The following is a 22,131-nucleotide window of genomic DNA, read 5'->3' as shown; positions in this document are numbered from 1 at the left end:
TATTATTTGTAATATTATTTTTATACGTGATAATTTATTGTATTTATAGAAGTATTTTATGGTGTTTACATTTAGTAGGATACATTTTGATGCACTTTACTTTGTGATGATGTTATGTTGGGAGTTTTCTACTTTTTTTTTTTTATTTGACCGTGTTTATTTGCCTTAAAAAGCACCAGTAACAGTTACTAATTCAATACTCACAATGTTGGGAATTGTAGTTTTTTAACTGTACATTTGACTACAGTTAAAAAGCACCAGCTGGGGTTTTGTATGCTTAAAACCTGGTGGGATTTGTAGTTTATTTTTAATTTAATTTTCATGGTTTGGAGTTGAATAAAATAGAAAATTACAACTTTCACTGTCAAAATACAACAACTTTTTTTCCCCAGGAGTGTTTTTACAGTGTTTTTTTTTCTTGAAAAATTAAAATTTTCTTGAAAAAAATATTTTGCTCTTGGAATGAAAATCGTCAAAATATTTTTAGAACAGTGGAGTTTGGTCTGCAGTTTCCTTGAAAATGATTAACAGGTTACTTTGATGTTTATATGCAGTTTAGTTTCTGTCTCTTGGCAACATTATGTGTGTCTGAGGCTCTTTTTTTCTGGGAAGTTTAAATTCTATAATTAAAAATATGTACCTGCTTGGTATTTTATAATCACTCCTGACTACTTGAAGCACTTTTTGGCCAACAAAATAAATCAATAAGTATTTAACAGCAGAGTGGAGAAGGCTTTGAACCAGCATGTATACCCTCTAACATTCACAGAAAATATGTTTAACAGAAAACTAAATAAGTAAACTGAAAAATCTAATTAATACAAAGTTGTACAGACTTTGTTCATGTTTTTATCTTTGCTGTTTGTTCTGACAGTAAAGCCTCAGTTTGAAGTGTGACGTGTTAAAATTCTGTTTTAGTGCCAAAAAAGTTCCTGCAGTATTCGTCCAACACAAACAGTCTGCTGTTGTATAATTCTGTTGTTTTTATATCTGTGAATAGTTTTGTATTTGTTTCATATTTCTCAAATTCACAGCTTGTTAAAGCTGCTGTCGTTATTTAAAACACTTATCTCAAAATGCATTTTGTTTTTTGTTATTTTCTGAACTGTGTAAAATTTTGCATTTTGGAGAAATAAGTTTTCATTTCAGTTGTTGCACTCTAATAAACGTTTCACCTTCATTTTTCTCTGGTTTTTACTTCTCTTCTCCTTCTGTTCTCTTAAAAAAACAACTGAAAACTATCACAAGTCACTTTGTGTGACATCTTTTAAGTTTTTAGATGCCAAGTTTTATGTCTTAAAAGGTTTAAATCTGGTGTCTAAACACATTGAAGCAGGTTTACGTGTTCATTTTCAATGTCTTAACTTTTCAAGAAGTAAAAAAAAACAGTTGTTGACTGTTAGAGTTTCAACTTCTGACAGCAGCTGCTTTACTGGAGCCTAAAATACAGAAAGTAAACTCTTAATTTTTTCAGACAGACTGATGAAAGAAACGCTGAATGAGAGATTGCATTGAGTTACAGAACAGAAGCTAAACAGGAAGTGATGTCATGATGTCATCACGCTGTCTGAGCAGTGTTAGCATGGACGCAACAGAAACAGATCAAAAGTGCAGTTTGTTGGGATCAAATGATTTAATGGCATTTTATTACAGTCTACAGTCGATATCAGCGAAACGTAATGCGAGCGGTGTGTGGGCGGAGCCCGGACGGCGGAAGCGCTGTTTAGCTGTGAAGGGTGTGTCTCTGGCAGATGTAGCGCATCCTGGTAGAGCAGTGCAGGTCGTTGAGGCGTCCGTCTCTGTGCATGTGAGCACAGTCTTCGTCTCCGGGGCCGAGGCCGTGATGTGTCCAGCTGTCGGGCTGACCGGGCATCCAACGCCTGAAATACCACAACATGAACACGGGGCGACACTTTATTTTACAAGTCTGTTAAACCCCAAACATGCTCCATGCTACACAAACATAAAACACCAAACATCCAGCCAACCCAGCTGAATAAACTGAGCGTGCTCTTAGCTGATCCATCTGAAGGAGGCTGCTTGGGCCAGTTAGAGCTAATCAGAGCGTTTCCATGACCACAGCAGTAAACAAACATGTCTTCTGTGGAGGAATCTTTGCTGCTGTACTAACTGAACAGAAGAAAAAAAACAAGGAAACACAAACGATGTGATGTGTGACCTTTGAATCGGATGGAAGGAGAATTCCTATCTGAAAGAAGAGCAGCCGTGGTTCAGCTGGAGCTTCTTTAAGTGATTGTAGCTCTCGCTTGTTTTGAACGCAACAAAACCTTCGTAGCTCAAAGTGTGTGCATTTGCGTACTTTCATGGAGCATATTTGGGGATTTACTACTACAAATAATTCCCAGACGGCGGTTAATTCTGAGGTCATTTCCTGAAGAAGGGCGGTGTAGTTTGGTACCTATAAGGCATGTACAGTTTGAAAGAATTCGCTCATTGTATTCGAGTTTTTAGGGAATGCTCTGATAGTTATATGAAAACAAGAATAGGCCTGACTGTGCCTTGAGCTTTGAAGATGATTAAAAGAAAAATATCTGCTAATAACAGACAAGCCAACCTGCGGTTCATGACGTATGGCGTCTGGTTGATCCACTCCCACCTCCCTGTTCTCTCATCACTCAGACCGACCCAGTAGAAGGTGCCTGTGGTGTGACTAGTCACAAACTCCTGCACCAGAGAGACAAACAGTCAGAGACAGTCAGGCAGACGTGGTGCTGTAGCTGATTTAACTTTGTCAGACTCCTCAAAATGTGGGTAAAGGTGTCCCACAAGGATCTATGCTGGGTCTATGCAGATGACACCATGTTGTATGTCTTCAACCACACCACAGACCAGGACTAGTCCAGATGTTACTCTTTTATTGATTCATAACTTTTTCTTATATCGGAAATTACACAGTTTGTGCGTAGACGTCAACAAGGCTGAGACAGACAAACAGATAGACTGTCTCACCCACTCCTCATCACTGACGAGTATGACCAGGTGAGATTCATGTCCGTTGCACCAGTCTCTGGCATCGTGCCAGTTCAAAGGTGTCTTGCTGAAGTAATAACAGTTCCCAGAGAACATATCCCAACCGAGAGGACAACAGCTGGCAGCCGCTGAACCTGAGAGACAGACAGGCCGGCAGACAAAGAGGGAAAAAGAACGAGGACAGATTTGGAGAGTTGGGACAGTTTTGGAGGGTGGGGACATTTTACAAAATTAGGAGTATTTTGAAGAGTAAGAGCATTTTTAAAAAAAAAACTTCAGGAAAGTGGGAACATTTTTGAGAGGTGGAATGATTTGTTAAGACTGAGGATGTTTTACAAGTGAGGGAATATTTGGGAAGTGAAAAAATGAGGACAGTTTTGAAGAGTTTAAGGCCATTTTTGGAACAATAAGACATTTTCAGAAAGACAGAACCTTTTTGAAATGTGGAGGAATGTCTAGAGAGTGAAAACATTTCTGGGACATTGGGACATATTTTGGCAGGCGAATACTTTTCTGCAAAGAGATAACCTTTTTAAAAAAGTGAGAAAATTTCTGGAAAGTGGAGACTTTTTGGAAAGTGGGAAGGTGACATCATTTTTGGATTAGAATTGGGATTACACCCACAGTGTACATTAAGGATGAGTGTGTGTTAAGTGTGTGTGTGTACCATTGTTGATTAAGCGTTCAAGGGAACATTTGAGCGTAGCGACCGTCCTGCTGAGAGTGTCCAGAGCTGAGAGCTGCTTCAGGGCCTCGGATACTGAACACAAACACACAAATACGTAGCAAAGATGCACACGATGTCAGTATATTACAGTTATTACAGTTGAGTGTTGCTCAGGTAGGAGCCATTGTTCTGCAGTGTGTATTACACCTGAGCTCAGCTGGTCCTTGTTGTTCTCCACAGCAAACTTCTGCCGTTGAAGTTCTTTAGCTGCATCTGGAACAGAGGAACAGGAGATTCAGAAGAGGAACATCGGTAATTATCTATTCTGATTCACCGGGGAGTCCATTACCTCCTCTGACTAAAGGAACGGACAGGTGTGTTACCTGTGGCGAGCTGATGTGCGGCGCTCACTGATTCGGTCATGTTGGACACACTTTTCTCCATGGACCACAAACGGTTCGACATCTTTGTGTCTGTACACACACACACACACACACAAAAACGTAAATATGTACAAACAGTTTATGCTAGTGCTACATTTCACATACAGTAATTTTGTATATGTGTGCGTGTGTGTGTGTGTGTGTGTGTGTGTGTGTGTGTAAGGGTTGAATGTTGGCTTTTAAAATGATAACTTCTTGTGAATTTATCAGCCTTTTCCCAGGATTACAGAGACGACTTGCCATTTATGAATTTTGATTTTAAAACAGAGAACTACAGCTAATTCATTATAATATGCTGTAAAAGATAATATTTAATATAATATGATACAAAATTTCAGGTGTTATTCCTCAACTAATATGGTAGCAATGGCAATACATGTCCCCCGCGCTTTAACAGTTTGAGGTTGATTTTCCGAATAAAGTCTGAGTTGATAAAATGTGAATACATTCTTCTGAATCGTCTTTGGTTATTATCGTGTGTTAACAGCAAGAAACTTGTAGAAAACTTTTTCCCCTGGGTTTTTCCTCTCAGGCAGGCTCTATGTAGCCCATGAAGGAAGACTGCAGACAAAACTCAGGGCTGAAATACCATCAATGTTCAACTGCATGTTTTGAGGCTAAAATCAAATATATTTTTGATTTGTCCACAACCCAAAAATATTCAGTTTACTATTTACACTAGACAGTAAGTAGGGCAGTAAAGCTCTTTTTAGGAAAATGTAATAATTACTGCATTAACAATACAGAGGTTTAAATAGCATATCTATATTTTTTGTTATATTACCATTAACATAGAAAACACAACACAAAATGTACTGATGACATCATCAGAGTTTTGCTCTCTGCTTCATTTGACAATTAATCTAAAAGTGTTTTTTCAGCTGAACTGTAAACATGAAACAATCTGCTGCAGCTAAAAAGTTGATCCAGTTTCAGTAAATTGCAGTAATAATAACAGCACTTCAGTATTAGTATTGATGAGATTTGTAGGAGACGTCTGTGTTTCCAGTAAAACTCAATAACTGACAAACATGACGCAAAGACTAACAAGGATTTCCCAGATTTTGGAGAGAATCCTGGCATTCAACCCAGCAGTGTGTGTGTGTGTGTGTGTGTGTGTGTGTGTGTGTGTGTGCTCACTGCTGGCTCCCAGCGCTATGATCAGAATCAAGACGAATGCAGCCGTCAGACCAGGAAACAACCAGCGTCTGAACCTGGAGACATTTGAGAAGGAGACAGAGGACGTCTCTGACAGACAGACAGACAGACAGACAGTTAGCTACATTTATTTGACAGCTTTAGTCACTTTTCAGATGAAGATTTGACACAATGGATAATATAACAAGCTTTTAAAATACAACACATTGTTAAAGATGAAACCAGTGGTTTCCAACCTTTTTGTCTTTTGACGTCTTACAAAAAGCAGTGTGTAGTCGGGGTCACATTTCACATGTCTATGAGTTGTTAACAGCTCCACCAAATAGTGATTTTTCCCTCTAAACTTCTCACATGCTTTCATTTCAATAAATGTTCAAATGATCCAATATTTCAGCAAAAATCAAAGATTAGAGAAAAAGTCCAAAAACTGAAAACAGATTTGTGTATCAGAACTTTGTTTTTTCTTCTTTCCTCTCCCATTAATCATCTCACCACCCCTCAGATTTATCTACTGACCCTTTGGAGGGGCCCGACCCCTAGGTTGGGAACCACTGGACTAAACTAGCTAACTGTATATAAAGTAGTGTAAACTAGCTCCACCTCCAGCAGCTACAACAGTAACATGCTGCTCTAACACTGATGCTTCACTATTAATAATCTAATGATGTCATATATAATAATATATCAGTCAGAGGGACCAAACCACTACTTTTACTGCAATACTTTAACTACATCAAGCTCATAATACTTATGTACTTTTACTGCAATACTTTAACTACATCAAGCTCATAATACTTATGTACTTTTACTGTAGTAGGATTTTTCATGACTTTTACTTTTAATGTAGTACTTTTACACTGATGTATTGGTATTTTTACTCAAGTAAAGGATCTGAATACTTCTTCCACCACTGCAGACACGTGGACGGACAGACTGGTACCTTTGTTCCAGAAGGAGCTGCTGTCGTCTTCAGTGTCATCATGGTATTCAGTCGTCATGGCGATGTCTCTCTGCTCCTTCAACCTGTGTGACTCCCTTCTTCTTCTTCGTCTTCTTCTTCTTCTTCTTCGTCTTCTTCACTGACAGACAATTTGACTGTCTAATCAGTGAGCTTAGAGGTCATTGCCCACCAAACGCACTTTGAACCGAAAAACACTACGTGTGTGTGTGTGTGTGTGTGTGTGTGTGTGTGTGTGTGTGTAGTGTGTGTGTGTTGCTCAGTGGACACTGATGTCAGTCTAAACTAAACTATATCACCAACTAGAAAAACTTCAAACTTCAAACCAAACAGCAGTTGAAGCGTTTGAAACAGAAGGACTGTACGATTATTAAAAAGGGGATGGAGGGGGGGGGGGGGGGGGGGGGTGGGGGGAGGGGCGGGGGCTGGTATGTGTTTTTCCTATTGGTGAAGGGAAGGCAGTCTAAAATGTTTTGAAAGCAGGGGGAGCAGTACCAATCAGCAGCTGCCACGTCTTGAGGCTGAAGACCAGTGCCACCAACGGCCGCTAGCTGTGCCAATAGACGCCCATTCAAACAGCCTCAACTTCTCTCTAGAAATACTGAATCAATCATTGTTTTCAAAGAGTCATTCTGGTCTCAGTCTCTAAATTCAGGCCCTCTAATAAGTGTGCTGGTGGTCATTTTGGAAATTATTGCTCTGTTAATAAGATCTGAAGACTTATAGTAGCTTTGATGTCTGCCGTGCGGCCGTTGATTGACAGTCGGCTCCGGGACTCACACTGAGTCGGACTATTGTCGCAAGATTTCACTAAGTTTAACTTTTATTTTCATACAAGCAAAAATGAGTTTACAGTGAAGTCAGTTCATGTTTTCTGATGGTTCTTTTTATTACTTCTTCTGCAGACGTTTCACAATGATCACAGTGTTAATGTTCACACCAAACCAAAGTAGTTTGTCACACTTTATTACTCAGACAACAAGTAAAGAAAGTTTTAAAAAGCGACTGAAGAGGTTCTTATTGGGCAAAGGCCTGAAAAATATCTAATCAGTAACGTTTCCTCTCTTTGGTTTTGTGAAATATTTGTAGCTCAAAGCATTTGTAAGCGCGGTCATAGATACTGCTTGTTAGTACGTATGCGTGTGTGTACATACAGAGAGAGTTGGTTCTGTTGAGACTGTATTTGGCTTTTTTAATGTGTAATACTGTTTTAATTATGGTGGGGGCATGTATGTGAACATGTGTATACATTTATGTTGTAAACATGGACCCCAGGAAGAGTAGCTGTTGCCTTTAAACAATTTCTAACGACATCCAATATCAAATATTTGAGCAGGCATAGCGCCTCCTCTGGGTTTGTGACAGCTAGGGCTGGGTTTCATTTAAAAAATTACGATACCAGTAGCAATACCAGTATCCTTAAAGTGATACCGATTACCAGTAGAGTACTGTGTAATGGAGGCATTCAGTTGTATAAAATGCCACCACTCCTCCCCATCCAAATGATTTTTACACAAATACATTTTTAAAGTGTTCAAATTATTGAAATACTTATAAAATAACTGTACAAAACTGTAGGATGTAGTATTATCAGCGCAGACTGTTTGGGTTATAGCTGCATGTCGCATTAAATTGAAGAACGCTTGTGGTGATTGGTTGCAAGCAAAACAAGACAAATAGTAATTTTTTCTAGATCGAGGGTACAAAAAGGATCAAACGCAGGTATCGACTGACTGGAGAAGTTTTGATACTACCTTGTATTTTGGTCGATACCTTAAAGGTATAATGTGACTCTACATGATTACTTTCTGAAAAATTATTAAAACTTGACAAAGTGACATATTAACAGTCCTAAATTTCAACAGAGTTCAGCCTGTTCTTCTTCTTCTTCTTCTCATCTTGGACTGAGGGTAGACTAGAGGCTACAGCGACTCACTACCGCCCCCAGGTACAAAGTGATATTACAAGAAAGGAAGGGCTGTAGCTAGCTGGTTAGCATGCTAACTTCAGTAGATATCTCTGCAACACAATACATGTAGGTCTTTGACATAACATCAAAACTGGTACGTCTGCACATTCTGTTGATAATTTTAGTTAATTAGGGGATGTTTTAAACTAAAACTCTGGCCAATTCTTAAACATTATACCTTTAAAGGTATCAAGTACTGATACCCAGCCCTGCTGACAGCAGATCATCAGAGAGATGTTTTCTATCAAATCTGTGATGAGTTTCCTGTAAGCACTCAAACAGGCAGTTTTTAAACCAGTTTCTCTGTTCAGGCACTCTGACTGTGTGTCTGGCAGATGAAGCGTATCCTGGAGGAGCAGTGCATGTCGTTGAGGCGTCCGTCTGTGTGCAGGTGAGCGCAGTCTTCATCACCAGAACCGAGGCCGTGACCAGTCCAGCTGTCAGGCTGACCGGGCACCCAGCGCCTGGAAACACACACACACACACACACAGAAAGACATGTTGGAGAATACGTCCTCTTTAAAACAATAAAGCAACAACACTGTGATGTACGTAAAGGATTTTACTTTCACTGCTTTTGTCAAGAGATTCTGTTGAACCTTTCACACGTTGAAATTATCACCAAAACGCCACTGAGATTAAAGCTGCAACAATCAATCAACTGGCAGAAAGCTAACCATCAACTCTTTAAAAAAATTAATCGTGTCAGATGTTCACGAACATCTTCTTGTTCAAGCCCCTCAAATGTGAGAATTTGCTGATTTTCTATCATCGTAAACTGAAGATTGTTGAGTTTGGGGGCTGGTCGGAGAAATATTCGATGTTTTAAGACGTCGCCTTCAGCTCTGAGCGGCGTGCCGACAAAAGACCGACCATATTATTATATTATTATGATTACAATTCAAGAAATCATGGATTGCAATTTTGTTGATTTATAATCATAATACCAACAAGGTTTCATTACTGCACTTTCATATTAAGCCTTTTGGGTTGAACAGAAACGTTCCCAAATCCCAGAATGCACTTCCATTGGTGAAATCCTGTTTAAAACATCTGTGAGCCGAGAGCCCGACAGGTTTTCACATTTAAGGCTCATTTATGCTCAGTGTTGCTTATTGTACTCTGCACTAGGTTCGTCCGTGTTTGTGCACGTTTGCTGAAAGCTTACAGATATGGATGAAACGGAAAATCATGGGGGCTTTGTAGCCAACAAGTGTAGCTTTGCCTCTTTTTTTAACAGGTATATTATAATGACTTCCTCCACCGTTGCCATGTTTATTGTTGTCAGAAACTATTGACTCTGAACTGCCCTCTAGTGGACGTATTGTTTAACATCTATGCCAACGTAAAGGATGCATGGAAGTATGTGGGCAGTGAAGGTTACATCGTTTGAAATGGACGTATTTGTTTTCGTACGTAAAGAGAGCATAAATTAGCTCCCTACTAAGAGGAAGCTCTAAATAAAAAGTCTGAGGATCAACATGCTGCTAATGTGGACGTACCTGCGCTCCATGATGTACGGCGTCCGGTTGACCCACTCCCACTTCCCTGTTCTCTCGTCACTCAGGCCGACCCAGAACAATTCAGGAATTGTATGTGTGGTCACAAAGTCCTGGACAGACAGCAGAGAGTTTCAGTTTCCCACTAACCTATAGGCCATTAACATCTTGTTAGCTACATGCTGTGTTAGCTTTTTTTTTAACCAAATATTTTCTGTATATACTTTATAATGTTCATCATGGAACATTCTGCGTATTAGCATTTTATTAAGCTAAAGCCAACATGCTAACATGTGGACAGTTATTATTTTAACATTTAAAGAACTCAACTTTTCAAGTCTTTCTTAAACCAACAGTCAGGAGCCCAAATGAACATTAAACCTGTTTTTCTTGCTGTAATCATTCCTCCTGTTCATACTGACCATTAGAAGATCCCTTCATAATGACCTTACAATGGAAGTGATGGAAGACAAAATCCACAGTCTGAAGCTAATATGAAGCTTCAGCATCCAAATGAGTCAAATCAAGTAGATATCTTTCAACGTTACAGTCTTTTTAGTGCCAAAGTTCCTCTTTTTGTTACTATACTTCCACCTGCAGCTCAACAGGGAAACACTGTCCGAGGAAACACAAAGAGGGAATTTGATGCTAAAAAGACTGTAAATGTGTCAGATATCCACTTGATGTGACTAACTCAGACTGCTGAAGCCTCATATAAGCTTCACATCTACCTTTAAATGACTGTGTGGACACACTGACTCACCCACGCCTTGTCAGTGCGGAGGATGACCAGGTGAGCTCCATTTTTTTCACACCAGTCTTTGGAATCGTTCCAGGAAAGAGACTTATGGCTAAAGAAATAACAATTTGACTCAAACAGATCCCAACCCAGAGGGCAACAGCCGTCAACTGCTGAACCTGAGAGACAGACAGACACACAGACACGTGGGTACAGGTGTTAGCATCTGTCTACCCGTAAACGTGTACTTTAATGACGTGACTTAATGTGTATGTACTGTTGTTGATGATGCGTTCGAGGGAACATTTGAGCGCGATGACGCTCTTGCTGAGAGACTCCACCACTGACAGCTGCTTCAACGCGTCCGACACTGAACACACATGCAAACAGAACATGTGATATACAGTTTATACAGCATCAGTATGTATCAAGATTAAATATTATAGTTCAAAGTAAAATTCAACTGGTCAAAATTTGGCCCAGTTTGGATCAATATCGCGCCATCACAACATCGGGTTAATTAATCTGTTATTTTAAGCCGGTGTTACATACAACAAGCTTTAGCTAAGAACGGTCACAAACGTTGTGTTTCTTGTACAAAATGATATGGCATTCAACAGATGCACAAGTTATTAACAATCAATAACAAACTGTGATATGTACGTTTAAAAAGAGAAGAGTAGATTATAACAAGCTTTTGGGTAAATAACCCAAAAGATTAGCCTTTATTGTCTCCCTTTATTGGAGAAATTTGTCTGAAGCATACAAGACAGAACACACAGCCTCTCCATATTAATAATAATAATAATAATAATAAACTTTATTTATATAGCACCTTTGATAACATAAAATGCAGCTCAAAGTGCTTTACAGAAAGAGGTAAAAACAAGCAAGCAGGCAAAAAAAGATGTTTTATAATATTAAAAGAAAGGAGAAAGATAAATACAATAAACAATAAAAAACTACAGTGATAAAAAGAGGTAAGAGGTTAAAAGGAGGTAAAATCATGAGATAAAAGAGATAAAACAGGTACTAAATAATCTGATAACAGTAAAAGGCAAGTAAAAGGTTGAGTTAATTAAAAGCAAGACCATAAAAATAAGTTTTGAGCTGCTTCTTGTCTAATATGCGGCAGGAGTTTGTTCCAGATCTTTGGTGCGTAGCTGCAAAAAGCTGCCTCAACGTAACTTTTTGCATTTTGTTTGTGGCACATTTAACAAGCCAGCGTTAAGCAACCTGAGCCAACAGTTTGGAACATATGAAGGTGCTAGAGACCTTTTTGGGCTTTAAAAACAAGTAAAAGAATTTTAAAATCTATCCTCAACGTTACAGGTAGCCAGTACAATGACGCTAACACTGGTGTAATATGTTCCCTTTTCCTAGTTTTGGTTAAAATTCTTGCTGCTGAATTTTGAATGAGTTGCAGCCGATCAATGGTTTTTATTTGGTAAACCAGTATAAAGTGCATTACAATAATCTAAGCCTGAAAAAACAAAGGCATGAGTGAGTTTCTTGGCATCTTCCAAAGTAAGGTATGGTCTGACTCTTGCAATGTTTCTTAAATGATAAAAAGCTGTCTTTGTAATGTAGTGGTTATATATATATATATATATATATATATATATATATATATATATTTATATATACACACAATACATCTGTATATATCAAACTGCAGTTAACATGCAGTTATCACACACAGATCCATATACGTCAAGAACATTGCCCATGCCCTAAGGAGAACTTATACCTGTTGAATTTACAGTTTGGCAACCTGTAGCTTCTGCCTGAAGGCATCACAGCTCGTTCTCTTTGTGAAGGATGTGGTTTGTTCGCTGATTTTAAAGCCCTGCCTCCTCACTGTCTGTTGCAATGCTTTTATCCACTCCATGGACCCTGAGCCTTCGTAGAAAATGACTGATTCGTGAACTAACATACGCAAAGTGAAGTACTTGTATGTTGCTACCTGCTCAACTCGCTCTCCGTTGATTAAAACTGGGCTGTGATCACCAACAGACCAGGGATTAAAGACCATTTACTTTGTTTTTTTGATGTATAACATCAGGTTGTGCCCCTCACACCACTACACAACCTCTATTATCTCTGACGTATTCATTGCAATGTCTTAACTGGCTAACATTATTAAAAGAGATTGAACCCAGTGATTTTTAGTGCGACTACTACCATCACTGTGCAGTCAGACAGACCTGAGCTCAGCTGGTCCTTGTTGCTCTCTACAGCAAACGTCAGCCGGTGAACTTCTTCAGCCGTTTCTGGAACAGAGGGCAGAGAAATAAAGTATTTAGCATGTTAGCATTTTTAGCCACACTAGCAACATGAGACTTGTGCACATGAACAGTAACATGCTGCTGATGCTTCAGTATTAATAATCTAATGATGTCATATATAATAATATATCAGTCAGAGGGACCAAACCACTACTTTTACTGCAATACTTTAACTACATCAAGCTCATAATACTTATGTACTTTTACTGCAATACTTTAACTACATCAAGCTCATAATACTTATGTACTTTTACTGTAGTAGGATTTTTCATGCAGGACTTTTACTTGTAATGGAGTATTTTTACTTTGCTGTACTTTTACTGAAGTAAAGGTGTACCAGGTATTACTCAAGCTGTGGGGCCATAAATCTGTTTACAGTCATATTTTAGGGTGAAAACTTGGTTTAACATGATGTGTGTGGGTCTGTCAGGCTACTTTTGGGGACAAATTTCAGACTTAGAACCAGTTAATTGGGGACAAAAGCTGATTTTTGGGTAAGTCTCCAGGAAATGAATGTAAGTCTATGTAAGTCCCCAAAAGTGACCTGGGACAACATGTGTGTGTGTGTGTGTGTGTGTGTGTTACTTTGAGCGTGCTGCAGTGAGGCGTTCAGTGATTGGACGATATCAGTCAGGTTGGAAACCGTTTTCTCCACAGACCACAGGCGATTCGACGTCTTCGTGTCTGATCACACACACACACAATTATAAACACTTGACCTATGTATCTGTGTTTGTCTTTCTATCCCTGTGGGGACACTCGTTGACATTTCTGAGCCCCTTACCCTAAACTGAAACTAAACCCAACCGGAACCTGAACCATAAAACCAAGTCTGAACCCTCAAACTGCCCTTTGAAGTTTAGTTTAGTTTGTGACATTTATTTGTCAGGGATCATGTACAAAAAACATAAATGTGACACAAGGAGAAGAGATGTGTTGCACCAGATTTAGTAGTGGTAGTAGATATGTTATAATTAATTTTACAACATAATTTTGGTCTAAGAGATGAAATATAAAATCAGTTGCTGCTGCATGTCTGAGGGTAAAGTTAAGGTTCATTATTGGACAGAACAGCGCTGCTCTGTGGTCTTAGGGTTCCTTGTATGTACAGTAAATCTCCAGATTTCAATAAAAATCAATAACTATACGGTATATTAGTGAGCTTCTCAATGTGTCACAGTATTTAAAAACAGCTGTAGACTAGCTGTAGTGATCCGTTTCAATACTATAAACTCAGTCTTCACAAACTTCAGTCTTTGTCCTTAGAGGCCACCGTAATGACCAACACACATGTCCTCACAAGGATAGAAAGACATGTATACATATACATACATAAATACAGTACATTTCACATGCTGTTATTGTGTGTGTGTGTGTGTGTGTGCTCACTGCTGGCTCCCAGCACTATGATCAGAGTCAGGACGACTACAGCCGTCAGACCAGGAAACAACCAGTGTCTGAACCTGGAGACACCTGAGAGAGAGACCGGAGGACGATCTGACAGACAGACAGGTGGAGAGACAGTTCAGGACCAACATGGGTGTAAAAGTTACAGTTCACACAGTCGCAGTCCTGTCCGACAGATACCTTTGACCCAGAGGGCGCTGTTGTCCTCCTCCTTTTCATGATGGTAGTCGGTCGTCATGGTGACGTAGGGTGAAGACATTGAGTCTCTTGAGTTTTTCACTGCCCACCAAACTACAGTCGAAAATTGGCAAATTAATCTTCTTTGCTGACTAAAATATCTGAAATATAATAATAATAATGATAATAATAATAATAATAATATGATGTTTTAATGTTTTAATAGTTTGTAACGCAGCTGATCAACTTGTGTCCCATCAGGGATAATAATACTTGGATTACCATGGCAACAAGAGCTGCCAGTTGAGTGTTTTAGAAACATCAAGAAAGCAAAATGTTGTAAAAAAAAAAACAACATTTGTACAGTTAATCCTCATTTTGATTAAAAGTTCCAGGTACTTTGGATGCAGAGGAACTGATCAATGATTCCTGTTTGTGTTTCCACTGTATCTGAGGAACCAGAACTTTACAAACGACGCAGTATTAACACATGACAGAACAACAACGCAGATTTGTCCTGTTCTCTGTATTTACTGCTGAATGAGTTGCATGTAATGAATGAATGAAAAGGGGAAATGCTGAGGAGGAAAATTCAGAAACTAAAGGCTGATATATAGCAGGTCGCCCAACAGAAATGATGTATTTTTGACAGAAAATCCTTCAATGTCGCACACCTGGAGAATATTGATGTGTAACAGACATCGTCATATTTTGTAGTGTTACTAACGTCACCAATAACATTTTAGTTTTCACTGAAAATAATCTGCCACATCCTTGTTTTATTAACCCCGGTCGGGATGATATAATGTGACTAAAGAGCCGGCTAGAGGATAGCATCTGGTTACCATGGAGACGACAGAATCCTTTCGCTAAATTGAAAATGTTGTGCTACTGTTTAATTGATGTTGAGCGACACTTATCAAAAGCGACCAACTATAAATCAGCCATAAGAACGTCTGTCTCCACAGTAAATCATCTGCTGAGTGTTTGATGGTAGAACTAAACCACCATGAAACAATCAGATAATACTGCTTTATTTCATTCATTGCTTTGTTCTCTCTACCACCGCTCCCTCCCCTCGCTAGACCACCACTGCTCTCTTGAGTCAGGAAGCCGATGACGAAGCTTAATTTCACTTTTAACATTAACAAACAAAGACTAATATCTTCCCCCCGTCCTGAACCTTAATTTGGACCCTGGTTCCTCTGGTGGAAACACAGGTACAGGAAGTGAGTTCCTAAAAAGGATCTTAGTACCTGGAGGAACTTCCTGTGGTTGAAACGCAGCTTTACTTTTTCATTATTTTCTATCAGTGTCTATGGAAGCGTAATGCATTCACTGCCCTGTTTCTCTGAATCAACAAGATAATTATCTCATAATTCTGATAAAAGTTTTATTGAAAATTTAGTTTAATCCAGTTTTATTTGGGTTTTGGTTTGAAACATCAGGAGACACTCGTGTCTTTAAGTCATATAGATGATTTTGTTAGTTTGTCAACTGTGTGCAGGCACCTCAGGACAGGCAAAAATATTTCATCAAAGCCTCAAAAGTAGATGAAACAAACCGCTGAGAGGTTATTTTAGTTTCCACAAACAGGCTCAGTGTGACTCGACTGTAATACTGTCAGAGAACATCTGGAGCCTTTAGGATTTATCTGTTAACCTACTGGCAAAATAAAAGTTACAACAAGTCAAACCTGAGAAAGAAGAACAATGCATTATGTTCATAAAAGAACGTAGAAAGAACATGACAGAAAATGTGTGCATGTATCTCTCAGGACCTTCACCTCGCTCAGAGGCCATCAGAGGCCATGAAGAAAGTTCAGAGGGCGGCGTTACTGTGGGTTTTTTTTTTTTTTGAGGTATCTCGTTAATTCAGAAAAACAGAGCAAATTTTTTTTTTCTCAATTGAATGCATCACGCTTCCATAGTGTCTGTAGATAAATCCAAAAGTTTTGATCTCATCTCCTCATAAAATAATAAAGCCAAACATCTATTTAAAGAGAGCAGGAGCTTTTTCTAACACTGACAACAAATTCAAATTCAAATTCAAAGGTTCCTCACCTTGTTAAAGTGTAGAAACAGTTGAGGAGGAGAGAAGAAGAAACAACACTTTCTTTCCTGAGCTGATATTTGAAGATGTGTCAAACTTCTCCACAAATGAGGTTTTTTTATACAAATTTACATTTCCTGCTCAGTTCCTTCCACCAAATCACAAACTGTCCAGTCATCATTTCACGAATCCATCTGGATACATTTCATAACATTTCTCAGAGCTCCGGGGCTGTGCTCAGTGATTCGATTGGTTCTTTTTTTCAGTGAATCACCCTGAAAGTCACGGATGTTACGGTCAGAACTTCCCTTTTACTGTCACATTTCTCTGGAGGGGAAACCGATCTTGAGTCGACACTTCCCTAAATTAACCCATATGTACACGAAGTTCAAAACAAACTCGATGGGAATACGAGGTCATCAACATACGGGTTTACCCTGTAACACAAAGAAACCATAAATCCTCTGCTATAGTTCTTGAAACTCGTCCTCAGACTGACCAAGATTAGATCTCCATCAAACTTCTCCAGAAAAGAGGAACTGTATAAAACTCTCAAATCATGTCCTCGCTTGACCTCAGAGTCGAATGTATCTTTAGAAAACAGATAAACCCAGTTATTGATTATGATTGGCTGCAGCTGTTGTAAAATACTCTATAAACACACCTGTGGCTGCATTACAACAGTATTACTGCACCAATTAACGTACATGCCAACACTCCTGATTAAACAGGAGTCTCCTTATGTTTAACTCTTTCTCCCACTGAGCTCCTGATTGGTAATTACTCCTATTAATCTCCCAATTTCATAGTTTTTTTTACTTCTCACTATTACAACATGTTTCTGGCAGTGTGCAGACAGTCTGTCATCCTGTCCTCTGCTGCTGATGTGATTGACTGCCTGCAGGTACCACTGATAGAAGCAAGTCCAGGTGGTTTGATAAAGTACTTATTGGCTTTCTACTTGTAAAGGTTTTGTTGCCCGTGGTCTAGAACAGCTAAGGAGCGTTGTTAGGGCTTATTCCTTTCATATAATATCTGCATGTGGGACATTAAACCAGTCAAAAAGGTGAAAACAGTCATCTTATTTTTTTTTTTACGTCGCAGATGTTGAGACATAAACAAGTCTACAGCCAAGCTAGCAGCTCCTTGGTGGTGGTTTGAGCTAAATGCTAACATGCTAATTCCTTCACAGATTCATCATTTCACTCCTGAAACATCATCAGACTCATGATGGACAAGTTTTTTGGAAAAAGGATGAATATTGTGGTTTTTTTTTTATTTCATACATTCTTCTTTTTCAAAACTTGGTGCCTACATTACCCACAATGCAACTTACCTGCCAACAGTTGTTGGGTGGGAGATGAGGGGGTGTTACGCTGGTAACGGCTACGCACTTTGGTCCCAAAAACTCCAGGTTTACTTCACACAACTGGCCTGTATTTAAAAATATAAGAGACATAGCAAACCCTCGTCTGTGGAGAAGAAGAAGAAGAAGAAGAAGAAGAAGAAGAAGAAGAACTACATGTTTTCATGAATCACAAACTTTCAAACAGTAAAGGAGTCTGTCTGAAGACTTTAATAGTTTTTAGAAGTTGTGTTTTATCAAACTGAGGGACATATTCATCCAACACGGGAGTATTGTCATTATTGTCTTTGATAATCCATTGATTGATCAGCGTATAAGATGTGGATCATTATTCTCTGAAGCCCAGGTGAACATATTCAGATGTTCAGTCAGAAACACAAAGATGTTGAGTTTACTGCAAATAATCACACGGCTGTAGTAGCTGCCACCTCATCATTTTTGGCTTTTTTTAAATCAGTTATCAAAATTATAGCCAATTAAATTTCTGTCACTAATCAGGTAATCATTTCATAGAACTACCATGTAGTTAATCCAGCTGTGTTGATGGGAATGTGTTTGGTCGTAAACCAAAGAGTTGGACGTGTTAAAATATTGACCAGATGATGGCGCTAGATGAAAGAATCGGTTGTTACAGTTCATCCTGGTGAGTGAAATTACACAACAGCACATATTTAATTTCCACTGTTTAATTCTGCTGAATCTTAACATGTAACTTTCAACTGAGAGAACTTCAGCCTGACTATATACTAAAGTACTATTGATACCGTCGTGTGAGCAGGGGAATTGCAAAGTGTTTAGTGAGGCCGAGGCTGGAAGTGAAGCATGAGACGTTGGCGAGACCAGATTAGGAAGCGTGAGAAAAAGTCTAGATGCTTCTTCCCAGCAGGTGTCTGGAGGAAGAAGCAAAGAAAACACGATAAGCAACAATCAGTCGACTAGCTGTTGACTTTTAATCACTTCTGAGCTTTATTAACATGTGACAAAAGATCCTTGTCTCCTTCCTCTCTGTCAGAGTGGAATTGCTAAATTGCCACAATACAGTTCAAACAATAGTTGTTGAGATATTTCACTCAAAACCACAGTTAACCTCATGGTGGCGCCAGAGTGAAGTCCAGAAGGATTCATCCTCTGGGGAACATGAAAGTCTGTACACAATGTTTTTGCAGACTAGCAGTTTCTGTTTATGTTTAGAGGAAAACTCCACAGAGAAGCTTTAAGATTCATTTAAAAATCCAGAGATTAAAGTCAAAATAGTGACGTTAACTGTTCCTGAGATCTGAGCCACCGCAAAACAAATATGCATTTCTGATTTAACAAGCAGGCGACGCTCAGCTCTTCTTTAATGTTTTTAGTGTTAGATGACTGAGGTCATCCCTCAGTGAGGTCGTCGTTGAAGTGGAGGAGGATGGCGGGGATGAAGAGGTCGCGGTCCAGGCGTAGCCCCTCCAGCTGGTGGTCGTCGTCGGGGACGTTGTTCTCGCCGAGCGTGGCGCTCATGTCCAGAATCGCTCCGTCGTATTTCCAGGTGTAGCTGCGGGCGTGCGAGTTGTAGCGCAGGTAACGCTGCAGGATCTCAGCCAGAGTCTCCTCCGAACACACCTGACCAACACAAGCAGCCAATCAGGAATCTTTACTGTCGCTGCAACTTCAGCCTCTATCAGATATTTCAAATACTTTAATGAAGTAATAATTACAGCTGCTGTTTCTCAGTGAACTGGCTGCTCCTGCTGCCATTTAAATCCCCTCCAGAGTGAAAGTGGATCTGAGTTTTCTTCTTCTGCTGCATTTTATCAGCTCAGTGTGAAACTTGCCTTATGTGTGAAAATGTTTTTGCTGATCTGACAGATGGAAACATGCTAACAGCAACAAGATTTTATTCCGTTATTGCGCAACAAATCTAACGCCACACTAGAGCTGAGTGATGACCTTTAAACTCTGCATGTTTTTAAAACGCTCCGGTGGCTCAACAGCGGTCTGCTGCTGCAGGTGAGGATAGCTCACCTCCAGCTGCTGCTCCTGAGACGTCAGCGTGTTGATGACTCGTATCCACCTGGTCTTGGCGGACAGCAGTCCCACCTCGTAGCGTTCGTCCCTCCACCAGGGCCGGCCGATGACGCTGGCCCAGTCGGAACGAGGGCCGGCGGGGGGGATGTGCACGAAGCGCCCCCTGGGGGTGTAGTAGCCCACACAGTTAGTGAGCGGATGGACGTATCTCAGCACCTGAGGACAGACCGCATCAAACACACACATGCAGGTAAAACAGGAGCAGAGCTGAACGATGCTCACCGATTGGTTGGTTCGGTCGTTGGTGCTCACGTCTTTGGTCTCAGGGTCGAACCAGGAGCTGATGTCCTTTCCTGCACACTCCATGATGGGTAACAGCAGAGCGTCACCTGCCGGGACACAGAAATACACAATATAGTTAAAATAACAAATACAACAGTAAGAAGTGAAGACAAAGTCGTGTCTTTAAGCTGCAAATTGACCAAAACAGAGACCAGAGTATTCAGTTTGAGATGATATAAAGAATAAAGTGCTTCTGTGAGCAGATGTGTGATGCAGAGCTGCAACTTATTAATCTTTCGTTTATTCTCTAGATTCATTGTTTTTTCTGTAAAATGTCAGAAAACGGTAAACATGCCCATTTACTTTGATCTGAGCCAGTTCACTTTATAATTAACCCTTGACGTTGGTGTTATTACCCTCTGTCCAGTAACTAAATACATTTACTCAAGTACTAGAGGTACTTGTACTTTACTTGAGTATTTCCATGTGATGCTACTTTCTACATTTCAGAGGGAAATATTGTACTTTCTACTCCACTACATTTATTTGACAGCTTTAGTTACTTTTCAGATGAAGATTTGACACAATGGATAATATAACAAGCTTTTAAAATACAACACATTGTTAAAGATGAAACCAGTGGTTTCCAACCTTTTTGTCTTTTGACGTCTTACAAAAAGCAGTGTGTAGTCGGGGTCACATTTCACATGTCTATGAGTTGTTAACAGCTCCACCAAATAGTGATTTTTCCCTCTAAACTTCTCACATGCTTTCATTTCAATAAATGTTCAAATGATCCAATATTTCAGCAAAAATCAAAGATTAGAGAAAAAGTCCAAAAACTGAAAACAGATTTGTGTATCAGAACTTTGTTTTTTCTTCTTTCCTCTCCCATTAATCATCTCACCACCCCTCAGATTTATCTACTGACCCTTTGGAGGGGCCCGACCCCTAAGTTGGGAACCACTGGACTAAACTAGCTAACTGTATATAAAGTAGTGTAAACTAGCTCCACCTCCAGCAGCTACAACAGTAACATGCTGCTCTAACACTGATGCTTCACTATTAATAATCTAATGATGTCATATATAATAATATATCAGTCAGAGGGACCAAACCACTACTTTTACTGTAATACTTTAACTACATCAAGCTCATAATACTTATGTACTTTTACTGCAATACTTTAACTACATCAAGCTCATAATACTTATGTACTTTTACTGCAATACTTTAACTACAAATTGAATTCATTTTTGGACTTTTTTGTAATCTTTGTTGTCTTAAGTTGTGAAATGTTGGATCATGTGACCTCTTTGCAGCTTGAGCTGTTACTAAAATTAAACGTTTGGAGGGGAAACTGCGACAAGACAAGACACTGCTCACAAGGCAGGAGGAGTTCTACTGGTTTCATCTTTAACAATGTGTTGTGTTTTAAAAGCTTGTTATATTATCCATTGTGTCAAATCTTCATCTGTACAATATTTCCCTCTGAGATGTAGAAAGTAGCATCAGATGCAGGTGTGCTGCTCACCTTTATGCTGCGTCATCAGAGGGGTCAGGTCACGCACTTTGCCTAAAAACGACACCCACAGGTCCTCAGCGGTGTTGTGAGCGGCCACCTCTCTGGGAGTGAAGTATTTTGGCCTCTCCGACATTTTCAAATAGCTAAAACATGCTTAAATACGCAAACAACGCGGTTTTAATCGGTTATAAAGCAGCCAATGTGTTTGTTGTTCTGTTACTGTGGCAACAAGGAGCGAGGGGCGGGGCTGCTGACGTCAAATAAACTTTAAAATTTAATTGTATCTTCGCTTGTGTGTTGTTGCATTCCTATATTGCACTTGTTCTGATAAACACAAATGTGAGGAGAGTGTTTTTAATATTTTTATCACCTCAGAGAGCAGAGCGCGCTGCGGCTCTCCTCCCCGCCTCCTCCCCGGCTCTCCTCCCCGCCTCCTCCCCGGCTCTCCTCTCTCTCTCTCTCTCAGGAATGTGTCAGACGTGGCAAAGATTCACTTTCTACGCTTTTCACGAACTTTCTGCAGCTCCAGGCCACGAAAAGAAGCCTCCTTTCCATTTGTCCTCATCTGATTGGCTCGTCTGAAGCCGCTCCGCCGCGCTGATTGCT

At 39.7% G+C, this 22,131-nt stretch overlaps 4 protein-coding genes across 6 annotated transcripts in view; 1 reads left to right on the top strand and 3 right to left on the bottom strand.

Annotated features, from left to right (window-relative positions):
- The window catches only part of si:ch73-71d17.2 (RPA-related protein RADX), a 12,751-nt gene extending 11,571 nt beyond the window's left edge, over positions 1 to 1,180 (top strand). The window contains exon 19 of the mRNA XM_042401669.1: positions 1 to 1,180. This exon is cut by the window's left edge and continues 356 nt beyond it. The gene's annotated coding sequence lies outside the window, so the exon portion shown is untranslated.
- Positions 1,181 to 1,647: 467 nt separating this feature from the next.
- LOC121889698 (asialoglycoprotein receptor 1-like) lies at positions 1,648 to 6,439 on the bottom strand. The gene is given in 9 exon segments (XM_042401865.1): positions 1,648 to 1,767; positions 1,769 to 1,880; positions 2,576 to 2,685; positions 2,971 to 3,125; positions 3,659 to 3,751; positions 3,866 to 3,931; positions 4,042 to 4,131; positions 5,242 to 5,349; positions 6,200 to 6,439. Coding segments are annotated over 9 exon segments (912 nt in total). The 5' UTR covers positions 6,258 to 6,439.
- Positions 6,440 to 7,166: 727 nt separating this feature from the next.
- On the bottom strand, positions 7,167 to 17,749 carry LOC121889683 (asialoglycoprotein receptor 1-like). Its single transcript, XM_042401846.1, is given in 10 exon segments — positions 7,167 to 8,537; positions 8,539 to 8,650; positions 9,689 to 9,798; positions 10,449 to 10,603; positions 10,702 to 10,794; positions 12,632 to 12,697; positions 13,298 to 13,396; positions 14,102 to 14,209; positions 14,300 to 14,410; positions 17,685 to 17,749. Coding segments are annotated over 9 exon segments (984 nt in total). The 5' UTR covers positions 14,379 to 14,410; positions 17,685 to 17,749; the 3' UTR covers positions 7,167 to 8,375.
- Positions 17,750 to 18,975: 1,226 nt separating this feature from the next.
- LOC121889756 (cytochrome b5 domain-containing protein 1) lies at positions 18,976 to 22,041 on the bottom strand. Of its 3 annotated transcripts, none has more exons than XM_042401974.1 (4): positions 21,896 to 22,041; positions 20,001 to 20,107; positions 19,716 to 19,934; positions 18,976 to 19,313 (listed from the first exon to the last, which is right to left on the bottom strand). In XM_042401974.1, the coding sequence occupies exons 2-4, from the start codon at positions 20,082 to 20,084 to the stop codon at positions 19,083 to 19,085; spliced, it is 534 nt and encodes a 177-aa protein (XP_042257908.1). In that variant the 5' UTR covers positions 20,085 to 20,107; positions 21,896 to 22,041; the 3' UTR covers positions 18,976 to 19,082. The 3 variants fall into 3 exon arrangements, with proteins under 3 accessions (XP_042257908.1, XP_042257906.1, XP_042257907.1); XM_042401972.1 differs by lacking the exon at positions 21,896 to 22,041 and adding an exon at positions 21,535 to 21,885; XM_042401973.1 differs by lacking the exon at positions 21,896 to 22,041 and adding an exon at positions 21,535 to 21,885 and having other exon boundaries at positions 20,031 to 20,107.
- Positions 22,042 to 22,131: the final 90 nt, after the last annotated feature.

Source organism: Thunnus maccoyii, chromosome 22, assembly GCF_910596095.1.
Source record: "Thunnus maccoyii chromosome 22, fThuMac1.1, whole genome shotgun sequence".
NCBI lineage: Eukaryota > Metazoa > Chordata > Actinopteri > Scombriformes > Scombridae > Thunnus > Thunnus maccoyii.
This window is presented reverse-complemented; position numbering and strand designations above follow the sequence as displayed.

Excerpts from the sequence above, each read along its gene's own strand:
- LOC121889756 (XM_042401972.1), bottom strand. The coding sequence starts at position 21,658 with ATGTCGGAGAGGCCAAAATACTTCACTCCCAGAGAGGTGGCCGCTCAC. Across the intron at positions 20,108-21,534 it reads TCTGATGACGCAGCATAAAG|GTGACGCTCTGCTGTTACCC; the intron begins GTGAGCAGCACA and ends GTGTCCCGGCAG. Across the intron at positions 19,935-20,000 it reads ACGACCGAACCAACCAATCG|GTGCTGAGATACGTCCATCC; the intron begins GTGAGCATCGTT and ends GTCTGTCCTCAG.